This window comes from Zootoca vivipara, chromosome 3, assembly GCF_963506605.1.
Source record: "Zootoca vivipara chromosome 3, rZooViv1.1, whole genome shotgun sequence".
Classification (NCBI taxonomy): domain Eukaryota; kingdom Metazoa; phylum Chordata; class Lepidosauria; order Squamata; family Lacertidae; genus Zootoca; species Zootoca vivipara.
In genome coordinates, this window is record NC_083278.1 from 94074804 (window position 1) to 94102330 (window position 27527).

Here is a 27527-nt window from a genome sequence, read left to right on the forward strand (position 1 = left end):
GTTCTGTGTCCATGGAAGTTGTTGTATGGAGAATTATTCCATTGCACAAGTGGTACAGCCCTGGCAAAGTTTTATCACCTTTGCAAGAACCCAGTGTCCAGTTTCGAGTATGAAGTGTGCTCAAAAGTGTGCACAGTTCTCCGCAGCATAGAACAGAAACACAGGAAGCAAACTTATACTGAGTCAGGTCTATATAGCTCAGTATTATGTAAATTCACTGCCAGTTCTCCAGGATTTTAGAAATGCCAGGGACCAAACCTGGAAACTTCTGCAGGCAATGCAAATGCTCTCCCATTTAGCTATGGCCCTCTCCTCACCCTACTTTCCCATTGCTTTCTGTAAAAGATCCACAAGCAGATTTGAGTACCCATGGACTTCGAAATGGACTTAATCCAAAACAATCTAACAGCTAAAGACTTAAGATGTTATTTGGCAGCCATTTCCATTACTTTCTAAGGACCAATTTTCACATCAGAACCCCAGTTCAAAGAAGTGTGAACAGATTATTTGCAAATGCAACTGACTTGCAAAAAAGGTAGCATCTTAGCCTGAATTTCAGGATGCTATTTAAATGCTGTCCATGTCTGAAAAATAGCTTGCAAAACCAATTCAAAGCTGGGCCCGATATGTAGCAACAGGAAAATAAAGCACAACTGCATGCACCCAATCTCTTCAGCGTAGCTGAAGGGGACTCACTTTATCATAGCCAATGTGTTTAAGACAAACATAATGCAATAGCAATTATGAAATGCAATATGCATATGCAAATGCAATATGAAAAAGGTGCATTTTTTCATGGAAGAAGAAATAAGTTGGTGCTAAGAGGACCTATTATTTTATATCTGCCAAAATAATTAGTTTTGTTTGCTAAAATTAAGGCTGTAACTTGGTGCAAAGCTATCCTAATCCACTGTGCTATTTTTACAATAGATTTCTCAGGGTTTTAATGTCGACAAACAGGAAACTCGGTAAGGCATGTTTTAATTAAAAACTTTATTATTTTCATTTTCATTACAATTCACAGTTTATGCATGGCAAGAGGACCTTTCCTACCATGTCAACATTCAGAACACTGTGCTGGGAGAAATAGTGGGGAGGGGCCTTTCCTTTGATGAGCCTGGCCTGGTAATCGTTAATGGAACTTTGCTGATTTGAGATGTACACTCTCAGTAACTCGTCATTGATTGCTATTTACATTGATAACTTAGATTTGTTAGAAAAGAAGATGAAGCATCCGTACATTTAACATTCATAGTTCATAATGCTATTCAGTAATCAGACAGAATGGATTTGTTACTTGAGTCGTGTCCAATTGAAAGTCCCATTTTGCTTTAGATGGTCAGATCCAAGGGTGCAGGCCTCAATCAGCTCTACAGATGCAAGCCTCTGATTTCAATGAAGTTTGCATCATAGTTATGCTTTGAGGATCAGGCTGCCTATTAATCTCTTAAGGGGTATTATATTTGTTTTATATACAGCCAGGATGAAATAGAATAAAATGGTGGAAAAAAATAAAAGACAATCCATTCCGTTATTTAAAAATCCTGCATTCCTTCTGAATCTTGCAAACACTTAGAAACAAAAGACACAAGAGGCTATAAAATTAATGCCCCCCCTCTTTAAAACAATTAAAGAAATCCCAAGGATTGGTTTCAGATCTGTGTATCAGCCTATTCTACCCAAATATTCAATTATAAGCAGATTGTGCTATTGGTCAACTGTTTTTCACGCCTGCATTTGTGTTCAGATACCGTCTATATTCTTGATGTAGAAAGTCACAGTGATGCCAGTTTCAGCTGCATTCCCACTTTTAATCCCAGCTCCAGAATGGGCAAAAACGTATGATGTAACATTCAGGAAAGCAATCAGCCGGCGGGACCCCTGTGCTAAAATAGCGTATGGCATGACGTGGCTAAAACAATGAAAATTTCAAATCCTTATCTGCCAGCAGCATGGAGTTTTAATAGAAATGCTGATAATTCAGGATTGTTTCATGTTGTTTCTGTGTAAAACGAGTCTTTTGATTGCACCAAGTTAATCTTACCTATCAAATTGGTTAATAATACAAAACTGAAGATATTTGGTATATGATGCATGGGACTGAACTGCCAACTACGGCTTAAGTAACGAGACCTGAAATGGATCCATGAAGTCTACAGGTCTGTTGAGTGTACATACTCTGCACCTGAGTAATAAAAAAAGAAAAGAAACCTACTTGCAGGGAGACACCTTTTGCAACCCTGGTAATTGCAGTGCCTTTAAAGCTAGACTTAGAAGCGGTGCTGTGATGTTTTTGGATTTGGCATCAGTTTCTTAATGCTGGTATCCTCAGCTTTAGACACCCTTAAAACATGATTGTTATGGTCTAGATGAAATATCAAAATGAGATATGTTACTCATGCAAGAACCAACGAACAAAAGAACAAACAAAAAACCATTATGAGAGTTATAGAGGTTCTGTTTCTTTAAAAGATAAGGCACTGACAAAATTTTCTTAGGTAAAAGGCTGCATAAGATTTTCTTGCCATTTACATATAGATTGTAGTCCATACACGGTCCGTTCCTAGGCTTGGTAAGGTAGACCCTGAAAAGTTTAAGGACTGATTCCCTCAAAGCTACATTGTTAACCTAAACCAGCAGTATTCATTCTTAACGCCTTATGGCACATTAGGAGAGATGAAGAAACAGTCTGGGCACAAAAAAGGCATCAAACATTGCTTGTTCCAGCATTTGTCAATGACAGAAGTGCCATTCATTTTGTGTCTTTCAAGAGATACGATGGTGACTCTGAATCCTTATTGTGGGTGGATTTCTGTTGGAATTCATGCACATGATAAAAATAATGCTATTAGCATCGGTTATGGACAAGGGGAAAAAAATATCAGGAACTACAAGGTAAAGTCTAAACCATAGGCTTCTTCTTATTAAAAGATCAGGATTCAAAGTCAGTGCTACTTGATGTTTTCAATGACAGCAATCTCTTCTGCTGCACAGTGAGGAGTCAAGCCATTCATATAAATGCTGTCCGTCTTTGTGATGGCAGGCAAGAGGTCTTTCTCGCTGGTGAGGTGGTTGACAGACAAGGTTCTCTTGCAAGGAGTCAGGTCTTGGCTGTGGTTCACTGCCATTTCTGCAGAGAGCTTCCTTTTGATGGAGGTAGCCCGCTGGAACTTGTCGTAAATCTCCACACTCAGGCGTCTACGTGTTTCTTTGAACTCTGCCGTGACGTTGGCTGTCCATTCAGCTGCATGAGCTCTGAACTCTCCCACCTAAAGAGCAGAGGGGAGAAGGGGGGGCAGGGAGATAGAAAGAGAGAAAGATTGGGAAAGAGAGAAGGGAGAAAGATAATGTTACTTTGCACTATAAAAATTAACACATCTATTAAATCTCCATAGGAACAAAGGTATCCGGTGTTGACCATAGGCTGACATAGAGCAGCTGCACATTGGCACACCTCCCTTGTGCCCACAAATACTCCCTTTGATTGATGCCCAGACTCTCATTATTTTGTTTCAGTGGAAGAATTTAGCTGCCATCTTACTAATATAACAAAAAAGGACACACAGCAACAGCTAAAAAACCTCCACAGCTAAAACATTTCACAGCTCTTTTTATAATTTTTATCCAGGCCAGTGAGGTGAAATTGCCTTTAAAAATTAAGCCTCGACAGCTGAGAGCATCCCAGCTGCACAGGGAGCACTGAATTCCCAGCAATCCAGAGCGTGTGTTATGTGTTGTTACCAGGGGAGCTGTCGTGGTTATTTATGGACGCCCTGGCAGTATGTGTAATGATCCCTGTGAGACTCGGCACAGGCGTTTCTAAATTTAGATGGAAAGGGCTTTTAAAAGAAAAATCTCAGCTGTCGCTGTTCTGTTTTTAGTGCACGTTCAAACTGAGGATTAATGCAAGTGACAGTTTTAGTCAAGTCAGCAGAATGATTGCCAGTCTCTCCCTCCGCTGCAGTAATAAGATTACTGCGTGAAACTTGCAGGAGTGGTAGAATGAAGTGATCACTAACACTTTCAAATCATGCATATATGTATATCCCAGGGTGCAGGCATAATGATAAGTGTGGAAACTCGTTTCAAAAAGTAATGTAAGCTAATATTTCTCTTTTGTACAATTTGAGGCTGCTATATGTGGGTGGGTGGGGATACACACACACACACACACACACACACACACACACACACACACACACACACACGATCTTAGTGTTGCAGCTAGCCACTTGCACTGATGTTTTTTGTATTTATTATTTGAAATATTATTATTTAAAATACCTATTTAATATTCTGTTTTCCTCCCCCCCAATGTAATTGAAAGGAACATGCAATATATTTAAAGTAAAACAACAACAACATGAGAGCAATCAATCACTACCAACAAATCAAAGCCACCAGTAGATTAAAACTGGCTGAAACAGCCAAAGGTTTAACAGTCAAAGGATCAACAATCAACTCTTAGATCTAAGGTATAAGGTAGCTTCCTAGGTTTCTTCCTAAGGGCTTTCTATATGGATGGCAACACTTTGAATCAGGCCTGGTAACAAATTGGCAGCCAGTGCAGGCAAATGGAGCAGAGGTGTAATATGCTGACAGGGTCTCATGCCTGTCAGCAATTGTGCTGCAGCATTATGCACTAGTTGCAGTTCCTAGACCAAGCACAAAGGATGCCCCAATGCAGTAATCCATATAGAGTGCATTGCAGTAAAAGTTGCCAGTACAAGATGATTGCATTCTTTTCTTTCTTAAAACCATACCTCTCTCTCTCTCTCTCTCTCTCTCTCTCTGTTTTTTGCAATAAACTTGGTTAATTTTTTTATTCTAATACTTGTCTCTTATCTGCTTGCTAATTCCCTGATAACTGGTGCTATTATCAGTTTCCTTGGTTCTGTGGCATGCTGTAACTCTCAGCTCAAGACCTGAAAATACATGTATTGGTTGGGTACATGAATACTTGTGCATGCACATGCATGTGCACACACAGTAACACTCTTGATGAAGCCACTCATGTACCCAATGTGCATTGGTTCATAATAAGATATAGATTTTTATGGTCACTCCATTAAAGTTGAGAGCAGATTATGCATGGGCATTTTTACTTAAAACCCATTTGATTTATTTTCATGATTCATTAAATTTAGAAAGGAGGTGCCAGACTGCTGCTTTAATCACTTCAAAGTGAATCTTTTTATAGTAATTACTGCACTTAAATAAATTAGCCTAATTGTTGAATTTTCAGTCATTGGCTGAAACGGAGATTAGCAAGAACGTAGAAGCGGAGATTTCGCAAAAGTATAAAAAAATAAAGCAACATGAATTATGAAGCATTCACTATTCAAGGTTGCATTGTCTGACCTTAAATAGAATGAATCAGGGTTACAGATTTTGATAAACTACAATAAATTTATTGTGGAGATACCTTGCCAAAGGTGTTTTGCAGTAGTGGCCAGCGGGGTGGTGTGAATGGGGCTGCGTTGATGACCCAGTTTCTCAATGCTGCAACCATGCTACCAGTTAGCAAGAAGAAAAGGAGGAAGGACAAGGCAGTGGGGGAGCTCTGCATGATGTGGGCATAGCAGGTGGAAGCACCGGATTGGCTCCATGGTTGGAGCCACACCACACCAAGCTCCCCACTGCCTTGCCCTTTCCCCTCTTGGTAAGTAGCAGCAATGTGCACCACTAGGAAATCAGGAAGGCAATGTAGCTGCACCCATACAGTCTCATCAGCTGGTATTGGCTCTACATAGAGTAGGGTGGCCACTTGCACATTGCCAAGGGACCCTCTGGAATGGTGTATGATGGGGCATGGAAGGGTTGCAGTAGGCTGAGGAAAGTCAGCAGGGCTTCCTTGTGCAAGCAAGGAGCCTTTCCGCTCCTGCAAAACATCTCTGGATCCATGCCAGTGTGTTTTTAAATCCTATTTTCTATTCTGTATAGCATCCAGGATCCTATGAAAAATTAATCAGCAGTCACACTGTTTCTTTTTCAGGTCTCCCCTCGATGGCAAATTGAGAACATGTACCTTCCATTTACAAAATTCCTTCTGTGATGGTTCCTGATTTAAAAGGGGCCAAGCATTTTCACAACTAAAGTTGCTAATAAAAGCAAACAGAAGTCAAAAGCCACACTCTAGACAAGATTAAAAACACATTAAGTCCCTTTGAAATTAATGGGGCCAGTATCTGCACTTAATGCAGCTTGAATTTAGTCATACTTGCCAATTTCTGAACTGTTCCTTTCAGGGTTCCCCCAGTGCCACCACTTATGCTATTATAATGGAATGTGAAAATGTCACTGACAATCTGGACTGTTATATTTCAAGACAATGTGCAAAGCCTCCTGGATTTAGAATGAGATGTTATTAGACTTGCTTTGTTTTGGATACCACCTTTCTTCTCTGTCACCATCCCATACCTGAGTTCAGGCCAGATCTTGAACTTGAACATCCTGAACTGACCCCTTATTTTGTTGTTGCTAAAGAACCAGTTGGCTATGCAGCAGGAACTATTCATAAACTCTGCAAACTGCTTGGTCACACATCCAGGAGATGACAGAAAGTTACATCTCCCCAAATTACTGTACAATTGGAGGAGGGGGCATGTTCAACAATCTTTATTCACACCATTTGTATAGATGGCTTTGCACTCAATGGGTCTCTGAAAAACTCCAAAAGCGCCAGCATTCCTCATCACATTGCAATAACATGCAAAGCAAAGTGTATGGGCTCCGCCCTTGCAAACTGTTTGTCCATGTCTTTTTTCAACATGGACATTTTGTAGGGTGTGGTACCAAAAGCACAATTTCCCTAGGTCTATAAAGGGGAAGGTGGTCTCTCAGGTAACTTGGTCCAGATCTTGAGCAATCTTATTCTCAGAGTTCTTAGTCATAAGGTGCTCTGAGGTCTGTTTCTTGATTACCTTTTGTAAGTTTTAATAGTCATTTTTGTAATAAAATGGAATTCAGTTGTTTTTGATGGTGCCTGTGGGCAGAAGTAACTCATAAAATAAAAAGGTGATAGGGATTTAGTGCAGCACACTATTAAGGCACTCCCGTTTCCTTTTTATTCTTGGGTTACTTGTACATATAGTGGTGTCATCCTTCTCTATTGCATCTGATTGGAGAAAGTTGGCATCACAGTTGCTGGAAGTAACAATGAACAAGACTATTGCTCTGGACTCTAATTCTTCTGTGCCCTCAAATGCACTCAAAGAAAATGTTACCTTTTCAAAGTGGCTTTCCCATGTATTGCTAAAAACATAAGCTCAAAAGGTTACTGATAGACGGTCGCACAATTTTCAGACTGCCAGAGCTCATAAGCAACAAGCTCTTGTAATTACATTCCTCCTCCTCTTTATAACAATGTTTTGGTGAGAGTTCAGCTTCCTTTCCCCCCCTGAGGTATGACATTTTCTCATAGTACACTCAATTTTACCTTAATAATTTGTAGCATAGAAGTCAGTCTGTAGCTGATGCTAAGTGATTGAAATGCCAGTTGTTTGGGATTTTGTATTGAAGACCCAAACATTTGTACATGCATATCATACAACCTCAAGGGCAATCTAACTTCTTTCATTGAACCTCTTTTTGTTTATTAATGATACAGAATTCAGTACTAAAATTATTTATGGCCACACCTACAAACACACACACACACACACTTCACACTTTATTATGGAAAATATTTTCTTTACAGACATATTGCTACTCTCTAAAACAGGGGTGAGCAAACTTTTTCAGCAGGGGGCCAGTCCACTGTCCCTCAGACCTTGTGGGGGGCCAGACTATATTTTGGGGAAAAATATGAACGAATTCCTATGCCCCACAAATAACCCATAGATGCATTTTAAATAAAAGGACACATTCTATTATTATAAAAACATGCTGATTCCTGGACCGTCCGCGGGCCGGATTTAGAAGGCGATTGGGCCGCATCTGGCCCCTGGGCCTTAGTTTGGGGGCCCGTGCTCTAAAAGTTCGGACAAATGATTGGAGTTCAAATATGTATTTAAATAAACGTATGTGAGAAGAACTTTCTGAAAGCATATTAGCCATTTTGTACAATAGTAGCTGTCTAGAGAGTTTATAATGTACAAGTGGCTTCAAATGTAAATAATAGGGGCAAATGAAAGTACAAGGCATGCTCCAAGTGATTGAACCTTCTAAGATCTAAGAGCAGAATGTTCTTTACTTTCCATATGGAATTGTCTCCCTTGTGTCCTGTACAGTCTGTAAGGGAGGTGGGAGACCACTTTCAGGCAGAGAGCCAGATCCAAAAGTAGCTAAGCCTTCCAATCCAACTTCCATAGCAGATCTGATGTCTGTTACAAGCAGTATGGCTTGTATTGGTGCTAAATGCTGAATGCAAGCCACACCTGAAAATGAATAACCAGGAGGTGCCTGATGTTCCTTTGCGGTTGTCTGTCCTGGGCTTGATGTCCTATGTCATTACTTGAGTGGCAGGTGGGCATGGCCTAGTCACACAGCCTCGTGTGCCTAATAAAGCTGTCCTAAATGAACAACTGAATGAAGTAACTCATAGGCTGAAGACATCCTTGTTACAAAATGCATATGGTTTTTAATAGGAAGCTTGAGATGCTTTCAGTGTACTGAGCTCCCTCTTTTATAATTTCTAGCAATTATGACTAATGCATTGTCTGAAGCTCTGAAATCATTTTTGCTGATGTAGTTGTCAGTTATTTAAAAATAAAACTTCCCATTAACCTCCTGAGGATACAGCAGTCTAACTAGAAAGAATAATTTAAGTGTCACATTATCCATGCAGAAGACTAGAGTACAGAATGTTTTGTCTTTCCTTTCAAAAATCTCTTTTTTTTTTAACATCTCAGGAGCTGCTAAGTTTGCTTCTGTTTCTGAAAACAGATGGGCTCAGATGGAATCACTAGAAAGCAGGGTGATTGCTGGGCTACTTGTGCCAATTTATTGTTTGGCTAGGAAAGCTGTTCCACTTTTAGTTCACTTGTCTTTGAAGACTGCCAGCGAGATGAATTTATGAAAAAACTGAAAATAACAGGGCACTCCAAGGTCTTTTTAAAAGTTTCCAGCTCTTTTGGTTGCAGACAAAAGCATAAAATTATGACTTCAATAGAGCCTAATGGTTCAGAAAGCAAATAAAGGAACCTGTGTTTCTTTTAAAATCCATCTGGGTGGTTGTGAGGGATGGGAATAAATTTTGAACACACAAGCTAACCATCTATTGCTTCACTGATGGACAAGTAGGTCCATCAAGAACCCCCTTGTTCCTCTGATGAGGTTACCATGAACAAAAGGCTGTAGGTTTTGTTCAATACACAAATAAGCCATCCAGTTTCCTGGCTGATTCAGACTCCATAATTCCAAAACTTCCACACTTTTCCACTTTCTTTCTATTGTTATTTGGACAATAATCCTTCAAGTTTGAAAGGAGAGGAGAAGAAGCAGGCTGCCCCAATAATCTAACTCCAATGCTTATCCTACACTCACACCCAAAACTTGCAGCAGAATGATGACCCACATGCTTACTTCAACATCTCTTCCCTAAATCATGGTGATTGGAATGCACTGTGATTAAAAGTGGCACCAGTCCATCAAAATGAAAGGTATGCAAACTTATCCATCCCCTTCGCTCTTGGGCTGTGGGTGTTTCCCCAGTCAGTTTGGTTTCGATTCACAAAAAAATTAAAGGTAGTGGGAAATGACTGCATTTCAGTTTATGAAAAAAAAGGAGGCAACTGAGAAGATTACCGGTAGGTAGTCTCTGCTCCATCTCAATATGGCACAATCTTATTTCGTAACCTGAAAAGCCACCCCAAATCAACCCTAGTTGCCTGGTTATTTGGGGTACACAAACAGCTACTCCTGCTAATCACAGTCCTCAGGGACTGGGCAGAGACAGGTCACCTGGAAGCAGCAATCAGCAGTGACTTGAAAGCAGATGCCTGGACCAAAGGTGAAGTATGACAAGGAAATGAAGCGGTAAGGCAGGAAGTTGGCCAGATACATGAACTTCAGTACTATGGACAGCTCCTTATTGGAGAGAAAAAAACCACCACCCTGTTCTGTAAATCTCTGGGGAAGAACATAGATAGGCCTTTGGTATGTCAAAATACCATTCCCTTACTGGCCTTTAATCTAGTACACCTCTGGATTCTGTTATCTCCTGGAGAGTCTATTGTTGTCTCAGTCAAGAGAGAATGAATGAATATGGAGTCTTGGGCAATTGAAAGGTTGGCTCTTCAGATAACTCAGATGATCTGGTCTACTACTGCCAAACTCACAGTGATTGGGGGGGGGGGCTCTTCTTCTGTACTGGAGTCCATAATCTGCTGTCCCTAAAAGAGGCTATTTCCTATCTCTGGGGGTCATGTTACCAGGAGTTCCTGGAGCTTCAACTTAGCAGGTAATTGTACTGTACCCACCCTGTGGATTCCCCTTGGGCCAGATATCAAAGAGATAAACAATTATGTGATTTTTGGGAGAAATGTGAAGGCAGCCCTGTTTCAGGAAGCTGCTAATATTTGATATTGTGTCGTGTTCTTTTCCACTCTGTTGGAAACTGCCCAAAGTGGCTGGGGCAACCCAGTCAGATGGGTGGGGTACAAGAAATAAATTACTAAATGGCATATGCAATGGCTGCGACATGCAGTTCACTGGTCCACCATGCAGGTGAACTACATTTTGCAACCTCAGCATAGGTGGCCACACACAAACTCTAACAACAACAACAACAACAACAACAACCCTGGACTGACCCTCCCCCCAACCAGAATAACTCTTTGATAATCTGGAGGGGAAGGAGAATAAACTGTTTTTTCCCAGTAAAGCCTTGCTTGAGCCACAATGTATTGCTCAGTTTGCTTTTGTGTGTTCCTGTCAACATGCGAACTAGGTAACTAAGGATTATCTGCTCCCATACGAATCTGTCCAATAACCAATATCTTCTTTTGATACCTTTTGTCTTGAGTCCAAACTTCAGAAGTCAGACATGTGGCAACTGGAGAGAGTTTTCTGTACCCTACCGCTAGTAGCAATATACCTTTCCAAGTGACATTTGTCTGGCACCTATTTTGAATTGTTTTAGGTGACAGGTTAAAACTATTTGATGTAATGAATTTCAGTGCTGCTTTTGAGATTTTACTACCTTGTTTCATTGATCTGTGCTGTGTTCTGTTGGTTTAGTGAGATTGTAACTGGTAATTGTATCATATTTTAATGAAATTGGGTGATATCAAATGTTATTCATACTTGGTTGGCTATCACCCAGGGGCATTAAAGAAGTTACATTTTTTTTAGAATGTAAATGGTGTGTGTGTGTGTGTGTGTGTGTGTGTGTGTGTGTGTGTGTGTGTGTATATATATATATATATATATATATATATATATATATATATATACTGTATATTATTTATATATAGTGTGTGTGTGTGTGTGTGTGTGTGTGTGTGTGTGTGTGTGTGTATTCACCCACTCTGCCTGCCTCAGAACCCAGAGTTGCAAAAAAGCCTAGCCCTGCTTCATGACCTCCTTGGCTGGATTGTGTCCTTGATCTCTGATAACACTTAGCTAGATAATAAGGAGTGTCTGCAGAAAGTAGCCTACTGTATAATGACAAATTTTGCATGTGTTGCTCTGTCTACTTTATGGTCCCAACACCTAAAAAAGATTGTCCACAAGGGAACGTGGCCAACAGACAAAGTTCCCCTACTTCTGACTTAAGATAATATCACCCTCGTCAATGATAATAATGAAGTCTAATCTCCACGCTACTTACTTAACAGTATTAAAAAATGGAGGACTACATGATTTGAAAACTGCATATTAAGGAAATGAGGCACTCCACTGCCTCTGAAATTGAGCTTCATCAGAAATCTCATTCCATCTAATTAAGCTTCCTGATCTTAACATATTTTTGATAGGCAATTGAGTGATCAATGTGTGTTGTACAGCCCTTGATTGCCCAGGAAAGGGACAACGCCTACTGAAACAAACCAATGGGCCACAATATCAAAAAAGCAAATTGGTGCTTGAGTAATTGAATAGTAGAATAAAGAACATGAAACCCCTGAGAGGGAGTAATGCTAAAAATGAATGCTAGGGACATGAGGCTGCCATAACATATAGACTACATTTGTCTTGTTGAGTAACGAAAAGCCTTACAAGCAATAAATGCTTTATTATATACCCACTTGCCTCTCTCTTCTGCACTTGTGAACGTATCAGTGTTTCTCACACTTCTGATAAGCAAGGCACACTTTTTCTGTTTTAAGATGGAAAGCACAATTCACTGTTACACCTAGGGTGGTTTACTTTTACAAGGTGTAAATATTACTCATCCTCAGAGGAGCCTACACCATGATTGGAAGCAAACAAGCTAGAGCTAAAAATTTGTGACAGGCAGCTTCCTCTGAGGACAGGATAATTGAGGTGTGTTTCTCCTTTAGGAGCGATTGAACAGCCCAGTCACAGTGGATATGAAGACTTAATAGAATTATATGTGCCGTGTAGAGGTTGACTGAAAGGAGACCACGCCAGAGCAATGAATCATGAAGATAAACAACAGGTGTCCTCTTGTGTTTCTACATGATTCCCGACTTCCCAGCCAAACCTTAGCCTTTGATCTCTGAGTGATTTCCATAGGCAAGAGTTAATTCTTCCACATAAATTTAATGGTGCTTAAAATCCTACCAAACATTTGCTCACAGGGAAAAAAGTCCACTGCATATGTCTGGCCACAGCTGCTTCAGGATTGCTATCTTTCTCTCTGTGTGAAATTTCTTGCTTTTATTCAATGACATAGATGAGAGTGGCAGGGTGCTTGATTTTAGCCCTTCTCCACATGCACAATGGTCACCACCAGTTTCCTAAGTAGCAAAGCTGGGTCCAAGAGTACCCCAGAGTGAGCCCCTCTTCTGGCAGTGCTGAGCCCTCCAATAGCTTTACAGCAAAGGAAAATAGTCTCAGAATGACCCAGCCAATCCGGTTGTGTGCTTCCTCAGCAAAAATCACACCACTTTGCTTGGCTGCTCCACCATCCCTTCTTGGTTAGCTGACTTCTTGATAGCAGGATTAACCCTTAAGTCACACATGGAATGATATCAGCTGTTGCACTTCCAGCATGATTGGTCCCAGCAACCTTACTGCTACACACTGTGGCCAAGCTCCCTGTCTTGTTTTCTTCCCATAGCTGCCAAGTTTTTGCTTTTCTCGCGAGGAAGCCTATTCAGCATAATGGAAAATCCCTGAAAAAAAGGGATAACTTGGCAGCTATGTTTTCTTCCTTCTCTACATTCATCCAAGTCACCTTTTGATTCTAGCTACAACAAACTAAAGAACACAGGGCTGCCCTCATGAAGACTATGATGATGTTTGCAAGCTATTTGGACTTAGGACTGACAATATTTAATAGTATTGCTGCATAAAGAATCGACTCCCCTTTCACCAAAAGCGAAAGTTAATTCTTCAGTGACTGCCAAACACAATTGCAAGGAAGAATCCTATATTGGCAGGGCACATAGGAAATATATATATAAAAGAGCTTGTTTTATGTGCTGGGAGCTTGCAAGGCAGAAAAGCTTCTGCCTACAAAAGAATACAAATGCTCCAACAAAGTAAATCAAAACACTTTTATGTAATTTCCTTCTTTTTAAAAAAAAAAAAAAAATCCAAGGTAGCATGTTAAAGCAATGCATTAGAGCTTCCAGGCAACACACACACACAAAAAAAATCATAGAATTTACTCTGTACTTACTGCCAACAATAGTTCCAAAACCATTGTGATGAATGGGTTTGTTTATTGAAAGTGCTAGTGTTCCGGATTAAAGGAATGCCAAATGGGTCTAGGCATTTCAAGAGGAAATAGATATATATGATTTACAGCAGAAAGTTTGCTGTGGTACTTTGACTTCATATAATTGGAATAAAAGGGGGTGGGGAGTCCACATGAAAGCCATTATGTAACAGTATCTTGCTTTAGTAAAGGAAACATGAACTAAAGTACAATATGGTTTTCATTTCTGTAGAAACAGTGAATACACTTGTTTAGACTGCAAAAGTGAGAAAGATAATGATGTGAAAACACCTTTGTTGCAGTTGCTGAACAAACTAGGTTTGGCACAGTTTTGTGTTATAGTCCCTTCTCAAGTAACAGTGCACTGAGTAGACAAAAGAAAAGTACTGTAATTGAAGCACTTAATGTACCTAAACAATTCCTTCCTTTTTAAGGGTCAGAGCACACATTTCACTGACTAAGGTTATTAATCAACACAGTGGCTGGTTTACATTTATCGCCATTCTGGACAGCACAGTTTTTAGATTGTACGCCCTTTGGGGTAAAAGTTCCTGTTTAAATTGTGTATGCAGCCATGTACGGTGATGGAGCTATATACAGTACAGTACAGTAAATAAATGTTAACAACAACAGTAAGAACTGCTAATCACATGGATCACTACTATCACACTGTGAATTTCTATGCCAGGAGCAGGGAACCTCTGACAGAAAGCATTCAACATGGCACCCCATTCCAAGCAGCCTGGCCATGTTAAGTGTAACTTTTGGTCCAGCAACAATTAATGCCATGCTATGTCTTATTCAACAATGAGCATAGAAGGGAAAAAATAGTTGTACACACAACATAGGGCCCTTAAAATAAAGGTGCAATAATTTAAGAGTGTAAGAATCCAGTTGGATCAGATGAGAAAGAGAGGTGGTAGGATATACCGTATATATTTTTCTATGCCAAAGTGTCACTTTTAGAAAAAAGACAGCTTGTGAGTATTATGTTAGAGCTTTATTTAAAAAATATGCATAATAATACTAGAACTCATGCATCACCCAATGAAGTGGGTTGGCAGCATATTTAAGCTGGATGAATACATAATTAATTTATAGAATTGAATACAGTTCTGGGGGACAGATCTGTTGACGGGTATTACCCTCCAGGCTAATGGAATAAATGGCAATGTGCCTCTGAATGCCAGTTGCTGGGAGGTAAACAATGAGAGAGGGCTTCCCAGAAGCATCTGCTTGGCCACTGTTGAAACACAATGCTAGAGTGGAGTAGATATCCAACAGGGTTTTGCTTAAGTTCTTTCTTATATCCATCTACTTCAGAATCCTTTTCTGAACACTGACCAAACAGATGCTTCCAGGAACTCCACAACAAGCCATTCATGAAAGTAACACCCCCTCCTTGTTCTTTGTTCCCAGCATATGTTATTCGGCAATGTTATTAAGTAGTATGCAAAATAGCATTTAAAAACTACACCATGTAGTTTTTGTGACTCACTTGTCTCTCTTTTCTTTCTACCTTAGTATAGCTTACTACTCATGAGGTGGGGTATGTGGACACCATGCAACCAGCTGAAATCTTCATCAATTTCCATTCCAGGATACAAGTACCAAGATACTCTCAAGGGATGACGACACAGATTTGAGAGTAAAAACCAGATAGGGGGCATTGCCAGATTATCAGAGGCCAGGTTAAGGAATTAAGACAGAAAGAGCAAGTACAAGTACCAAGATACAAGTACCAAGATACTCTCAAGGGATGACGACACAGATTTGAGAGTAAAAACCAGATAGGGGGCATTGCCAGATTATCAGAGGCCAGGTTAAGGAATTAAGACAGAAAGAGCAAGTACAAGTACCAAGATACAAGTACCAAGATACTCTCAAGGGATGACGACACAGATTTGAGAGTAAAAACCAGATAGGGGGCATTGCCAGATTATCAGAGGCCAGGTTAAGGAATTAAGACAGAAAGAGCAATCTAGAACTGAAAGCAGGTAAGTGATGCAAAAGGAGTAGAATAGCCTAAAAGTGAATTGTTCTCGAAGCTACGAACATGAGTTTGACCAAACTGCGGGAGGCAGTACAAGACAGGAGTGCCTGGTGTGCTATGGTCCATGGGGTCACAAAGAGTCGGACACAACTAAACGACTAAACAACAACATCCAAACTAGGACTAAATTGGTGCTGACATTTAAAGCCCTAAATGGCCTCGGTCCAGTATACCTGAAGGAGCATCTCCACCCCCATTGTTCTGCCCGGACACTGAGGTCCAGTGCTGAGGGCCTTCTAGTGGTTCCCTCGTTGTGAGAAGCCAAGTTGCAGGGAACCAGGAAGAGGGCCTTCTCGGTAGTGGCACCCGCCCTGTGGAACGCCCTCCCACCAGATGTCAAAGAGAAAAACAACTACCAGACTTTTAGAAGACATCTGAAGGCGGCCCTGTTTAGGGAAGCTTTTAATGTTTGACGGACTATTGTATTTTAATGTTCTGTTGGAAGCCGCCCAGAGTGGCTGGGGAAACCCAGTCAGATGGGCGGGGTAATAATAATAATAATAATAATAATAATAATAATAATAATAATAATAAAAGTTCCATCAGCACAACAATTTACACTTGCACAACATAACTTTCCCACATCTCCTCTCCCTTTGCCCCCCCCATCTGTTCTGGGTCCCGCCCCCATCCTCTAGAGCAGATTTGGGGAGGCAACATTCCATTGCACAAGTATAAATCCTTCCGATAATGGATTAAGGGCACCAGATATTGCCCAGTGTTTCTTCTTAATAATGAGAATGAAATAGTATCCAAATAGCCTGTAAGAATGTCTCATAGGGAATCTGGCATAGGGCCTTCTTGGTAGTGGTGCCTACCCTGTGGAATGCCCTCCCATCAGATGTTACGGAGAGGAGTAATTATATAACATTTAGGAAACATCAGAAGGCAGTCCTCTGATGTTTTAAGGTTTAATGTTTTATTATGTCTTTATATATGCTGGAAGTACCCCAGAGTGGCTGGGGCAGCCCAGTCAGATGGGTGAGGTACAAATAATAAATTATTATTATCATAAGAATTTAAGGAGAGCGCTGCTGGACCAGACCAAAGGCCTATTTGGCACAGTATCCTGTTTCCTGAGATGGCCAACCAGATGCAACCAGAAAGCCTAAAACTAATATATGCTATTTAGGGGCATGCTGCCTCTGATATTGGAGACAGTACCCGGCCACCATGACTAGTGTCTATTGACAGCCTTACCCTCTCATCAATTTGTCTGGTACCACTGATCCTAGGGCTTGCTGATCAGAAGGTCGGCGGTTCAAATCCCTGTGACGGGGTGAGCTCCTGTTGCTTGGTCCCAGCTCCTGCCAACCTAGCAGTTCGAAAGCACGTCAAAATGCAAGTAGATAGATAGGGACCGCTACAGCGGGAAGGTAAACGGCGTTTCCATGTGCTGCTCTGGTTCACCAGATGCGGCTTTGTCATGCTGGCCACATGACCTGGAAGCTATACGCTGGCTCCCTCGGCCAATAATGCGAGATGAGCGCACAACCCCAGAGTCAGCCACGACTGGACCTAATGGTCAGGGGTCCCTTTACCTTTAAGTCAGCACTCATCCCTACATTTTGTGGAAATTAATTCCCTAATTTAACTATAAGCTGTGTGAAGAAGTACTTTTTCCTTTTTTTGTATGTCATGATACTCCCATCATTCAGCTTCAATAGATGGCTCCCAGTTCTGGTATTATGAGAGGAAGACAAACCTATATCTATCCAGTCATATATATATATATATATATATATATATATATATATATATATATATATATATATATTGTTTTGACTGCGGCAGACCAACACGGCTACCTACCTGTAACTAGTACTATCTCTATCCACTTTCTCCATACCATACATGCCCGCCCGCCCCCGCCCCGAATTGCCTTTTAAAATAAAAAGTGTCCCAAACACTGTAACCATATAACTCTTTACAACAGGTGTCCTTTTAAGGAACTCCAAGTAATTTTATAACAGAAGTACAGGAAGATTTGTCCTAGTATCTTGAGGAAAAGTGACAGGAACACAAGAGTTTAACACCCCTGAGCCATATGTCAGATCAGGGCCCAGATTCACAGCCTTTCTCCCTAGCAGTTATACTATGTGTTTTTTCTACTAGAAAAATATCTTCATATTACTGTGCCATTACGAGCTGGGTGCCAGGTTTTCCTGGGAATAAATGGATGTGAAATACTGAAGTGCCCCCATACCAGACCTTCCTCATTAGGCAGCACTACTGAACATAAAAAGCATGTAGAGGATTGCTGACGCAATATATCTTCCATAACAAATGGTTGGTTGCATTTTGTTTTGGGGAAATAATAATAATAATAATAATAATAATAATAATAATAATAATAATAATTTATTTATTTGGTATACCCCACCCATCTGGCTGGTTTTCCCCAGCCTCTCTGGGTGGCTTCCAGCAGAATATTAAAATACAATGATTCATCCAGTATTAAAAGCTTCCCTAAACATGGCTGCCTTCAGATGTCTTCTAAAAGTCCGATAGTTGTTTATTTCTGATGGGAGGGCGTCCCTCAGGGTGGGCGCCACTACTGAGAAGGTCCTCTGCCTGGCTCCCTGTAACTTTGCTTCTCACAGCGAGGGAACCGCCAGAAGGCCCTCGGCTCTGGATCTCAGTGTCTGGGCTAATATGGGAGTGGAGACGCTCCTTCAGGTATACTGGGCCAAGGCCGTTTAGGGCTTTAAAGGTCAGCACCAACACTTTGAATTGTGCCCCGAGAGTACAAATGAGCAGATATCCCGAGCAGAAAATATCCTGAATGTGTTTCTCTTTTTGTAAAACATGATTTGTTCATACAATCTATATACTAATAAAATATTTTCTTATCCAACGTCCAAGAAAACAAGCTGTTTATTAAACTCCAATGACATTTTAATTAAAATAATTTATAGCCACACTATAACCAACAGATGCACATTATCATGCGAAGAAAAAAAAAGTTCACCTAAAGTGAAACCAATACATTTGCCTTCAAATGAATATCTATGCCTCAAAATGCTAGCAGATGAAGACACATCAGAAGATGGATTAATGGTCCATAAATGTGGGTCAATGCTTACATTATAGGAAATACATACTTTCACAAATCACTAATCTTAATATTTGGTATAACCTTTCAGAAATTTACATGCTGAAAACCTCGAAGGACCAATAATTCTGGGAAATATAACTCACAACTGAACCTTTGGGTCTCATCACATCTACTCTTTATTTCTGTCTAACTGTTCTAGTATATGTGCTGCTGAAGTGAGCATGTCTGTCTAGCTGTTCAGCTGAAGTATTATCATCATTATCACTTGGTTAAAAGTAGAGAGAATTAAAAAGCAATACAGTGTATTGAACAGCTATAATAATAATTTAAGAATAATAATAATAATAATAATAATAATATTTATTTATACCCCGCCCTTCCCAGTCAAGACCGGGCTCAGGGCGGCTAACAACAAATAATATCAACACAAGTATAAAAGAAACAAATCGGTTAAAACACAGATTAATACAATGTTAAAATTCAATTTTAAAATTAAAAATCTACGAATAAGATAAAACCATTATGAAATAAAACAGGCATCCCCAAACTGTGGCCCTCCAGATGTTTTGGCCTACAACTCCCATGATCCCTAGCTAAAAGGACCAGTGGTCAGGGATAATGGGAAATGTAGTCAAAAACATCTGGAGGGCCGAAGTTTGGGGAAGCCTGAAATAAAACCTTAGGGGAGGGTAACCGCAGGGCCCTAGTCTCCTGGGACAGAACGTTCCACCAGGTCGGGGCCAGTACTGAGAAGGCCCTGGTCCTGGTCGAGGCCAGCCTAACCACCTTGTGACTCGGGATCTCCAATATGTTATTATTTGTGGACCTTAATGTATTTACCTGCTGGCAGCTATTGCTTGATTCAGTGCTGCAGCAACAAAACACTCCAATTAAAGGAGCAGAAATTGGGGGGGGGGGAATGAGTATAAAAATATTTAAGAATTGTCCAAGTATTGTAAATTACATCCTAGTGCTGAGTACTAATGTCGTCGTCTGCACTCCTAACCATGAACTTGGCTTTTGAATGCTGACAGATTGTAGCCCAAATGGGACCATTTTAAACAACCAGAAGCAGTTATCAGCACATCTGCAGGAACCCTGAGATTTGCAGAAGTAAAAAAGAAATAATTTTTAAAAGCCTAAGGGGGCAACCCTCTCACAAGCAAGGACTGAGCAGGCTTAGTAGCCATGGAACGTAGAGTCACAATTGGAAAAGAAAAAATGGGGGACAGTGAAATAGCTCTCTGGGACCCTAAACAGGAGAATTTCTTTTAGAAGAAAATATTCTACATGCCCTGCTGGTCATGTATGAATAGCAGACTCAGGTGGGTGAGAGCTTATTAGTTTGGAAGTGGAAGAGAGCCACACATTTCTACATACAGTACTCAGAAGGACACTGGTTTGTAAATGAAAAACAGAGTGTAAATTAAAGCCTCAGAATGTGCTGAGGCTTTAATTTACACTCTGAATTATGAATTATGGTGCTGGAGGAGACTCTTGAGAGTCCCATGGACTGCTAGAAGATCAAACCTATCATTTCTTAAGGAAATCAGCCCTGAGTGCTCCCTGGAAGGACAGATCGTGAAGCTGAGGCTCCAATACTTTGGCCACCTCATGAGAAGAGAAGAATCCTTGGAAAAGACCCTGATGTTGGGAAAGATTGAGGGCACTAGGAGAAGGGGACGACAGAGGACAAGATGGTTGGACAGTGTTCTCGAAGCTACGAACATGAGTTTGACCAAACTGCGGAAGGCAGTGCAAGACAGGAGTGCCTGGCATGCTATGGTCCATGGGGTCACAAAGAGTCGGACACGACTAAACGACTAAACAACAACAACAACAATGTGCTGACAAGGGGCTGTCAGCTAACAGGACATGTAGAACGCTGTGGTTTCAGTTGGAGCATGGAAGAAGACCAGAGGTGAGGTGTGTGTGAGAGAGAAAATAGGGTCTCACCTGCTCAAAACATCTATCAGCTTATACTGTAATAAACATCCTGTTTATTATATAAATAAATAAATCACATCAATATCTAATTATGAATCTATTAAACGAAGACTAAAATAGCTCTAGAAATGTCTAGAAGTGTGAATGTGTTTTATTGTGTTGCAGCTAGAACAACTTCTTATCAGGTTTGTAGAAACGCAACTGTAGACAACAATATTAAGCAGTTACTAGAGCAGTTTTTACAGTCTTGTAGTAGTATTTTGTAGCATTGTTTGATATTAACTAAGTAAAAATTCTTAAACTAGGCTTACAAACTTAAACTTTGTAAAAAAGAAAAAGGAAAATATTTGAGTCATAGTCAGACTACTTCAAGTTCCTTACCTCTTCCTTGGTCTTTTTGGATATAACTCGTAGCCAATCACCAATCATGCTCAGGACTGCAGCAAAATATGCAAGGCCTACAAGGATCCAGAACCATACCATTGGTTTGTAGACATCGGAATATTCAATATCTGACCCCCCTGAAAAGACAAAGTTCCTTTTTATTTAAAAAAAATTGCACATAAATATAACTTTCCGATTTACACGGATCATATTTTATTTACTTTTCATTCCAATTCATGAAAAATGTTGGCCATTCCTTTGCAGAACAATAACTTTGGTAGAAAGAAATTCAACCATGAAGCATACAAATGAAAGCCTCGATGTGCCCAAAATTCAGCCAACTTTCTTACCAAAAGCAAGTAACTTGTACGTTTCATTGATTTTTGTGACAACGGCATGCACAATCTTAAATCTTTCCCACTGAACTCAGTTGCCTGGTTTGAATATAATACTATATGATGGTTTAACATTATGTGTGTAAGCTTTAAAGCTCCCCTTTCTCTCTCCAGCTTTGGCATGGCTGAGAGAAGACCAGAAACATGTTAAACTCACCAAGAGTACTTAATTTCATCTGTATTCAGGGGAATTCTGCCAAGTTCAAATGCCAGTTAGTGAACAGACTAGAGTCATGAACCACAGGTGGACCCTAACTTGTTTGTACAAACCACAGTTTTAACTAGTTAGAGCAGGCATCCCCAAACTGTGGCCCTCCAGATATTTTGGCCTACAACTCCCATGATCCCTAGCTAACAGGACCAGTGGTCAGGGATGGTGGGAATTGTAGACTAAAACATCTGGAGGGCCGAAGTTTGGGGATGCCTGAGTTAGAGTTCCTGAGTTTTTACACAATGGGGAAGTCCAGTTAGTTTTAAAGTGCAAATAAAAGCTTCCACTCTCCTCCTGGCCACAAGACGGTCTTGTGAGGGCTCATTCATATAATTCTAAAGTATTATTTAGCAAAAAGCTCAATTATACTTTAGAATAGCTGGGTTGCATCCACAATTCCCCTCCTCCTTTTGTTAAGCAGGCCACAGATATCCCAGAATCACAGGTAAACTCTGCAGCTGGGGTTGCAAACCTATGCTTCAATGTAACTGAATTCTGAGTAGACATGATACAACTGTACTGTAAAATATTTGATTCCAGACTATTTTTGTATTAAGCATGTGAAAAACAGTTTACATATTCTGCATGCACACTCATGTGTCCATTAACATTCACTTATTACCACTGAATGGATTTTAGCAGTAATCAATTAAAAGCTGGAATCACAAAGGATGCTGTCTTAAACAAACATTCAGCTTGCTCAAAAAACCAGTTTGGCTACATCTGAATACTTGATATAGCTACTCAATGTTGGCCCATTCCATAGAAATCACAGCACTCTTTGAAATCTATGGAAAACAGTTTTACCAAGAAAGAAAAAGAAAGGACAAAAGAAAAAAAGCTCCAGTTCTAAATTGCAGACAATGGTTGTTAACGTACTACTATTTGGCTGAAAAGAAATGAGAACCACTGACAAATAATAAAAGGCAAATGCCTGAAATTTCTGGGGGCTAACTATCAATCCACTATACAGCATGGCTCAAAAGTATAGTATTCTAGTATACATTTGTTGTATACAGATTAAAAGTGGAACAAAAATGACAATGGAAGTTTGTTTTAAGGCTTTGTATATTATAAGCAGGAGGCTACCTGCAGAACTGCCTAATCCCTTATATCCCTGCCCAATCATTGAGATCTTCAGGGCAGTCTGATCTTATAGTTTTCATTTGTTTTTATTCTTTGTATTGTACTTTTGTAAACAGCCTAGAAACTGTTATAGTTAAGTGGCATATAAAATGTTTGTTTGAATGAATGAATGAATGAATGAATGAATGAATGAAATAGCTGCTATTCTGGAATACATAGCACATTTTAGTAATTCTGCTTTACAGTTGCAATATTCAGGGTCACAGAAGCATTGATGGGCAGGGATAAGAAATGATGTCATAGTCTAGCACTGGGTCTGAATTCATCACTACCCAACCCTAGGAGGCAATGCTATGCTTACCAGGTGGGAATTGCAAAGAAGCAGCAGGAAGTTGACTAAGGATACAGGGTTTTATTCAAAAGGGACAGCAAAGGAGGCCACGTATTGGTAGCGAGTTCAGAAAGCTCAGGATGAAATGTATATGAGCACCAAGAATCCATTCTGAGGGCAAGGGCTCATTGAAGTAACAGAAGGCAAAACCAGGACTTCAGCAAGGGCTGGCACAGTTTCATAAATTAAACTGGGGTAGGGAGAAGGAAGCCTCGTCTAGGCTTCCTAAGAATCCAGTGCAGACAAAAGGGTAGGTGCCATTTTAATATTTTGGATATCAGAAATGCCTAAGGCCAACCTTGACACCAGGACTGGCAAAGCTTTGAATACAATTCTTTTTAAAATGCTAAGAAGGTTGACCTCATGTTTTGCACTTTTGACTAATGTGAATTTTTGCACACCTCCATATTTTCTAAGTTAAGCATTGTCACCTAGTGGTAGACCAAGCTGACTGCAATGACACGGACTTAGTGTTCCAGGCATTTTGAGGTTACGTGAGGATAAACCTGTCGTGAGTATTTAACACTGCTTTCAATTACAGGGTAAGCAATTTCATTGACTCCAGTACATTAGTGAAATTGTTTAAGTCTTCCTCTTAACATTCTTAGGCCACTGCTGTAGTCTGCAGCCAGCTGGCAGCACTATCATCAACATCAACTGAATGTAAGCATTGCAGAAGAACTTTAAAGCAGAGGCATATGATCTGCAGCTAGCCTTCAAGAAGTGAACAAAATATATTGTTGCACAAAACTTTGCACATTTTCCTTAAAATGCTACATTTGCTAAGGAAACAATCTTACTAAAGACCTAGCGAGCTGAACCTAAACTTAGGGGGATGGCTGCAACACTATAAATTTTAGAAGTACCCAGGGATCTTTACTACTTTATACTAAGCAAAGCCTCATGTCTAAGGGGCCTCGGAAATTTAATTAAGTATCTGTATCACACTGCTGTTATTCTAGGCAAGGCCAGAATATCAATGGTGCAGTTGGAGCAATTGCACTAGGGTCCTGCCTGTAAGGGGGTTCAGACTATCATCTTTCATTGGGGGTGGGGAAACAAGTCTGTTGGAATTCCAGGAAGAATGTTAGGAAGCAAAGCATGTAGCTGATGAACTAGCTCCTGCCTTTCAGCATTTTTAAGCCAACCAAGTGAGGTGAGTTGTGAATGAGGAGTGATTTGTTTCAGCACCAGGAGTTAGAAATCCCTGGGCCCTAAAGAGCTGCTATTTCCCTTCCTTTTATTTCATTTCATTTCCTAGTCAACTGAATCTCTGTAGTTTGCCCAGAAAGTGCTGAGCAGCAGCAGCAATCAGTCTGGCCAGAAGGAAATGGCCTTTGCATTACATTATCCATTACTTTCCCCTTCATGGATCAATGCCTTGTCGTGGCGAAGGGGCTTGAATAACTCAGAGAAGCTATGAGCTCTGCCATGCAGGGCCACCCAAGATGGACAGGTCATAGTGGAGAGTTTTGACTAAACGTGATCCACCTGGAGAAGGAACTGGCAAGCCACTCCAGTATCCCTGCCAAGAAAACTCCATGGGCAAAGACAACAGGCATATAAAAGTTATGACGCTGGAAGATGAGCCCCTCAGGTCGGAAGGCGTCCAACATGCTACTGAGGAAGAGCGGAGGACAAGTACAAGTAGATTCAGAGCTGATGAAGCGGCTGGGCCAAAGCCGAAAGGACGCTCAGTTGCGGATATGCCTGGAAGCGAAAGGAAAGTCCGATGCTGTAAAGAAAAATATTGCATAGGAACCTGGAATGTAAGAACCATGAATGGAGGTAAGCTGGATGTGGTCAAAAATGAGATGACAAGAATAAATATCGACATCCTGGGCATCAGTGAACTAAAATGGAAGGGAATGGGCGAATTCAGTTCGGGTGACTATCATATCTACTACTGTGGGCAAGAATCCTGTAGAAGAAATGGAGTGGCCCTTATAGTCAACAAAAGAGTGGCAAAAGCTGTAATGGGATGCAATCTCAAAAATGACAGAATGATCTCGATATGAATCCAAGGCAGACCTTTTAACATCACAGTAATCCAAGTTTATGCACCAACTACCGGTGCTGAAGAAAGTGAAATTGACCAATTCTATGAAGACCTACAACACCTTCTAGAAATGACACCAAAGAAGGATGTTCTTCTCATTACAGGGGATTGGAATGCTAAAGTAGGGAATCAAGAGATAAAAGGAACAACTGGCAAGTTTGGCCTGGGAGTTCAAAATGAAGCAGGGCAAAGGCTAATAGAGTTCTGTCAAGAGAACAAGCTGGTCATCACAAACACTCTTTTCCAACAACACAAGAGACGACTCTACACATGGATATCACCAAATGGGCAGTATCGAAATCAGATTGATTATATTCTCTGCAGCCAAAGATGGAGAAGCTCTATACAGTCAGCAAAAACAAGACCTGGAGCTGACTGTAACTCAGATCATCAGCTTCTTATAGCAAAATTCCAGCTTAAACTGAAGAAAGTAGGAAAAACCACTGGGCCAGTAAGATACAATCTGAATCAAATCCCTTATGAATACACAGTGGAAGTGAGGAACAGGTTTAAGGATTTAGATTTGGTGGACAGAGTGCCTGAAGAACTATGGATGGAGGCTCGTAACATTATACAGGAGGCAGCAACGAAAACCATCCCAAGGAAAAGGAAATGCAAGAAAGCAAAATGGCTGTCCAATGAGGCCTTGCAAATAGCGGAGGAGAGGAGGCAAGCAAAATGCAAGGGAGATAGGGAAAGATACAGGAAACTGAATGCAGATTTCCAAAAAACAGCAAGGAGAGACAAGAGGGTCTTCTTAAATGAGCAATGCAAAGAAATAGAGGAAAACAATAGAATGGGGGAAACCAGAGATCTGTTCAAGAAAATTGGAGATATGAAAGGAACATTTCGTACAAAGATTACCATAATCAAGGACAAAAGTGGTAAGGACCTAACAGAAGCAGAAGACATCAAGAAGAGGTGGCAAGAATACACAGAGGAATTATACCAGAAAGATATGGAGGTCTCGCACACCCCAGGTAGTGTGGTTGCTGACCTTGAGCCAGACATCTTGGAGAGTGAAGTCAAATGGGCCTTAGAAAGCACTGCTAATAACAAGGCCAGTGGAAGTGATGATATTCCAGCTGAACTATTTAAAATTTTAAAAGATGATGCTGTTAAGGTGCTACACCCAATATGCCAGCAAGTTTGGAAAACTCAGCAATGGCCAGAGGATTGGAGAAGATCAGTCTACATCCCAATTCCAAAGAAGGGCAGTGCCAAAGAATGCTCCAATTACCGCACAATTGCGCTCATTTCACACGCTAGCAAGGTTATGCTTAAAATTCTACAAGGCAGGCTTAGGCAGTATGTGGACCGAGAACTCCCAGAAGTGCAAGCTGGATTTCGAAAGGGCAGAGGAACCAGAGACCAAATAGCAAACATGCGCTGGATTATGGAGAAAGCTAGAGAGTTCCAGAAAAACGTCTACTTCTGCTTCATTGACTATGCAAAAGCCTTTGACTGTGTCGACCACAGCAAACTATGGCAAGTTCTTAAAGAAATGGGAGTGCCTGATCACCTCATCTGTCTCCTGAGAAATCTCTATGTGGGACAAGAAGCTACAGTTAGAACTGGATATGGAACAACTGAGTGGTTCAAAATTTGGAAAGGAGTACGACAAGGTTGTATATTGTCTCCCTGCTTATTTAACTTATATGCAGAATTCATCATGTGAAAGGCTGGACTAGATGAATCCCAAGCCGTAATTAAGATTGCTGGAAGAAATATCAACAACCTCAGATATGCAGATGACACAACCTTGATGGCAGAAAGCGAGGAGGAATTAAAGAACCTTTTAATGAGGGTGAAAGAGGAGAGCGCAAAATATGGTCTGAAGCTCAACTTCAAAAAAACCAAGATCATGGCCACTGGTCCCATCACCTCCTGGCAAATAGAAGGGGAAGAAATGGAGGCAGTGAGAGATTTTACTTTCTTGGGCTTCTTGATCACTGCAGATGGTGACAGCAGTCACGAAATTAAAAGACGCCTGCTTCTTGGGAGAAAAGCAATGACAAACCTAGACAGCATCTTAAAAAGCAGAGACATCACCTTGCCGACAAAGGTCCGTATAGTTAAAGCTATGGTTTTCCCAGTAGTGATGTATGGAAGTGAGAGCTGGACCATAAAGAAGGCTGATCGCTGAAGAATTGA

The 27527-nt window shown here is 40.6% G+C and overlaps 1 protein-coding gene across 3 annotated transcripts in view; it reads right to left on the bottom strand.

The window, feature by feature from the left end:
* Positions 1–979: 979 nt before the first annotated feature.
* KCNK2 (potassium two pore domain channel subfamily K member 2) overlaps positions 980–27527 on the bottom strand; it is a 129986-nt gene continuing 103438 nt past the window's right edge. For all 3 annotated transcript variants that reach the window (XM_035111325.2, XM_035111324.2, XM_035111326.2), the window contains exons 6-7: positions 21229–21368; positions 980–3269 (exon numbers count right to left, since the gene is read on the bottom strand). In XM_035111325.2, coding sequence (XP_034967216.2) covers positions 2952–3269; positions 21229–21368 — 458 coding nt within the window. In that variant the 3' untranslated portion in view covers positions 980–2951. The remainder of the gene's footprint in view (positions 3270–21228; positions 21369–27527) is intronic.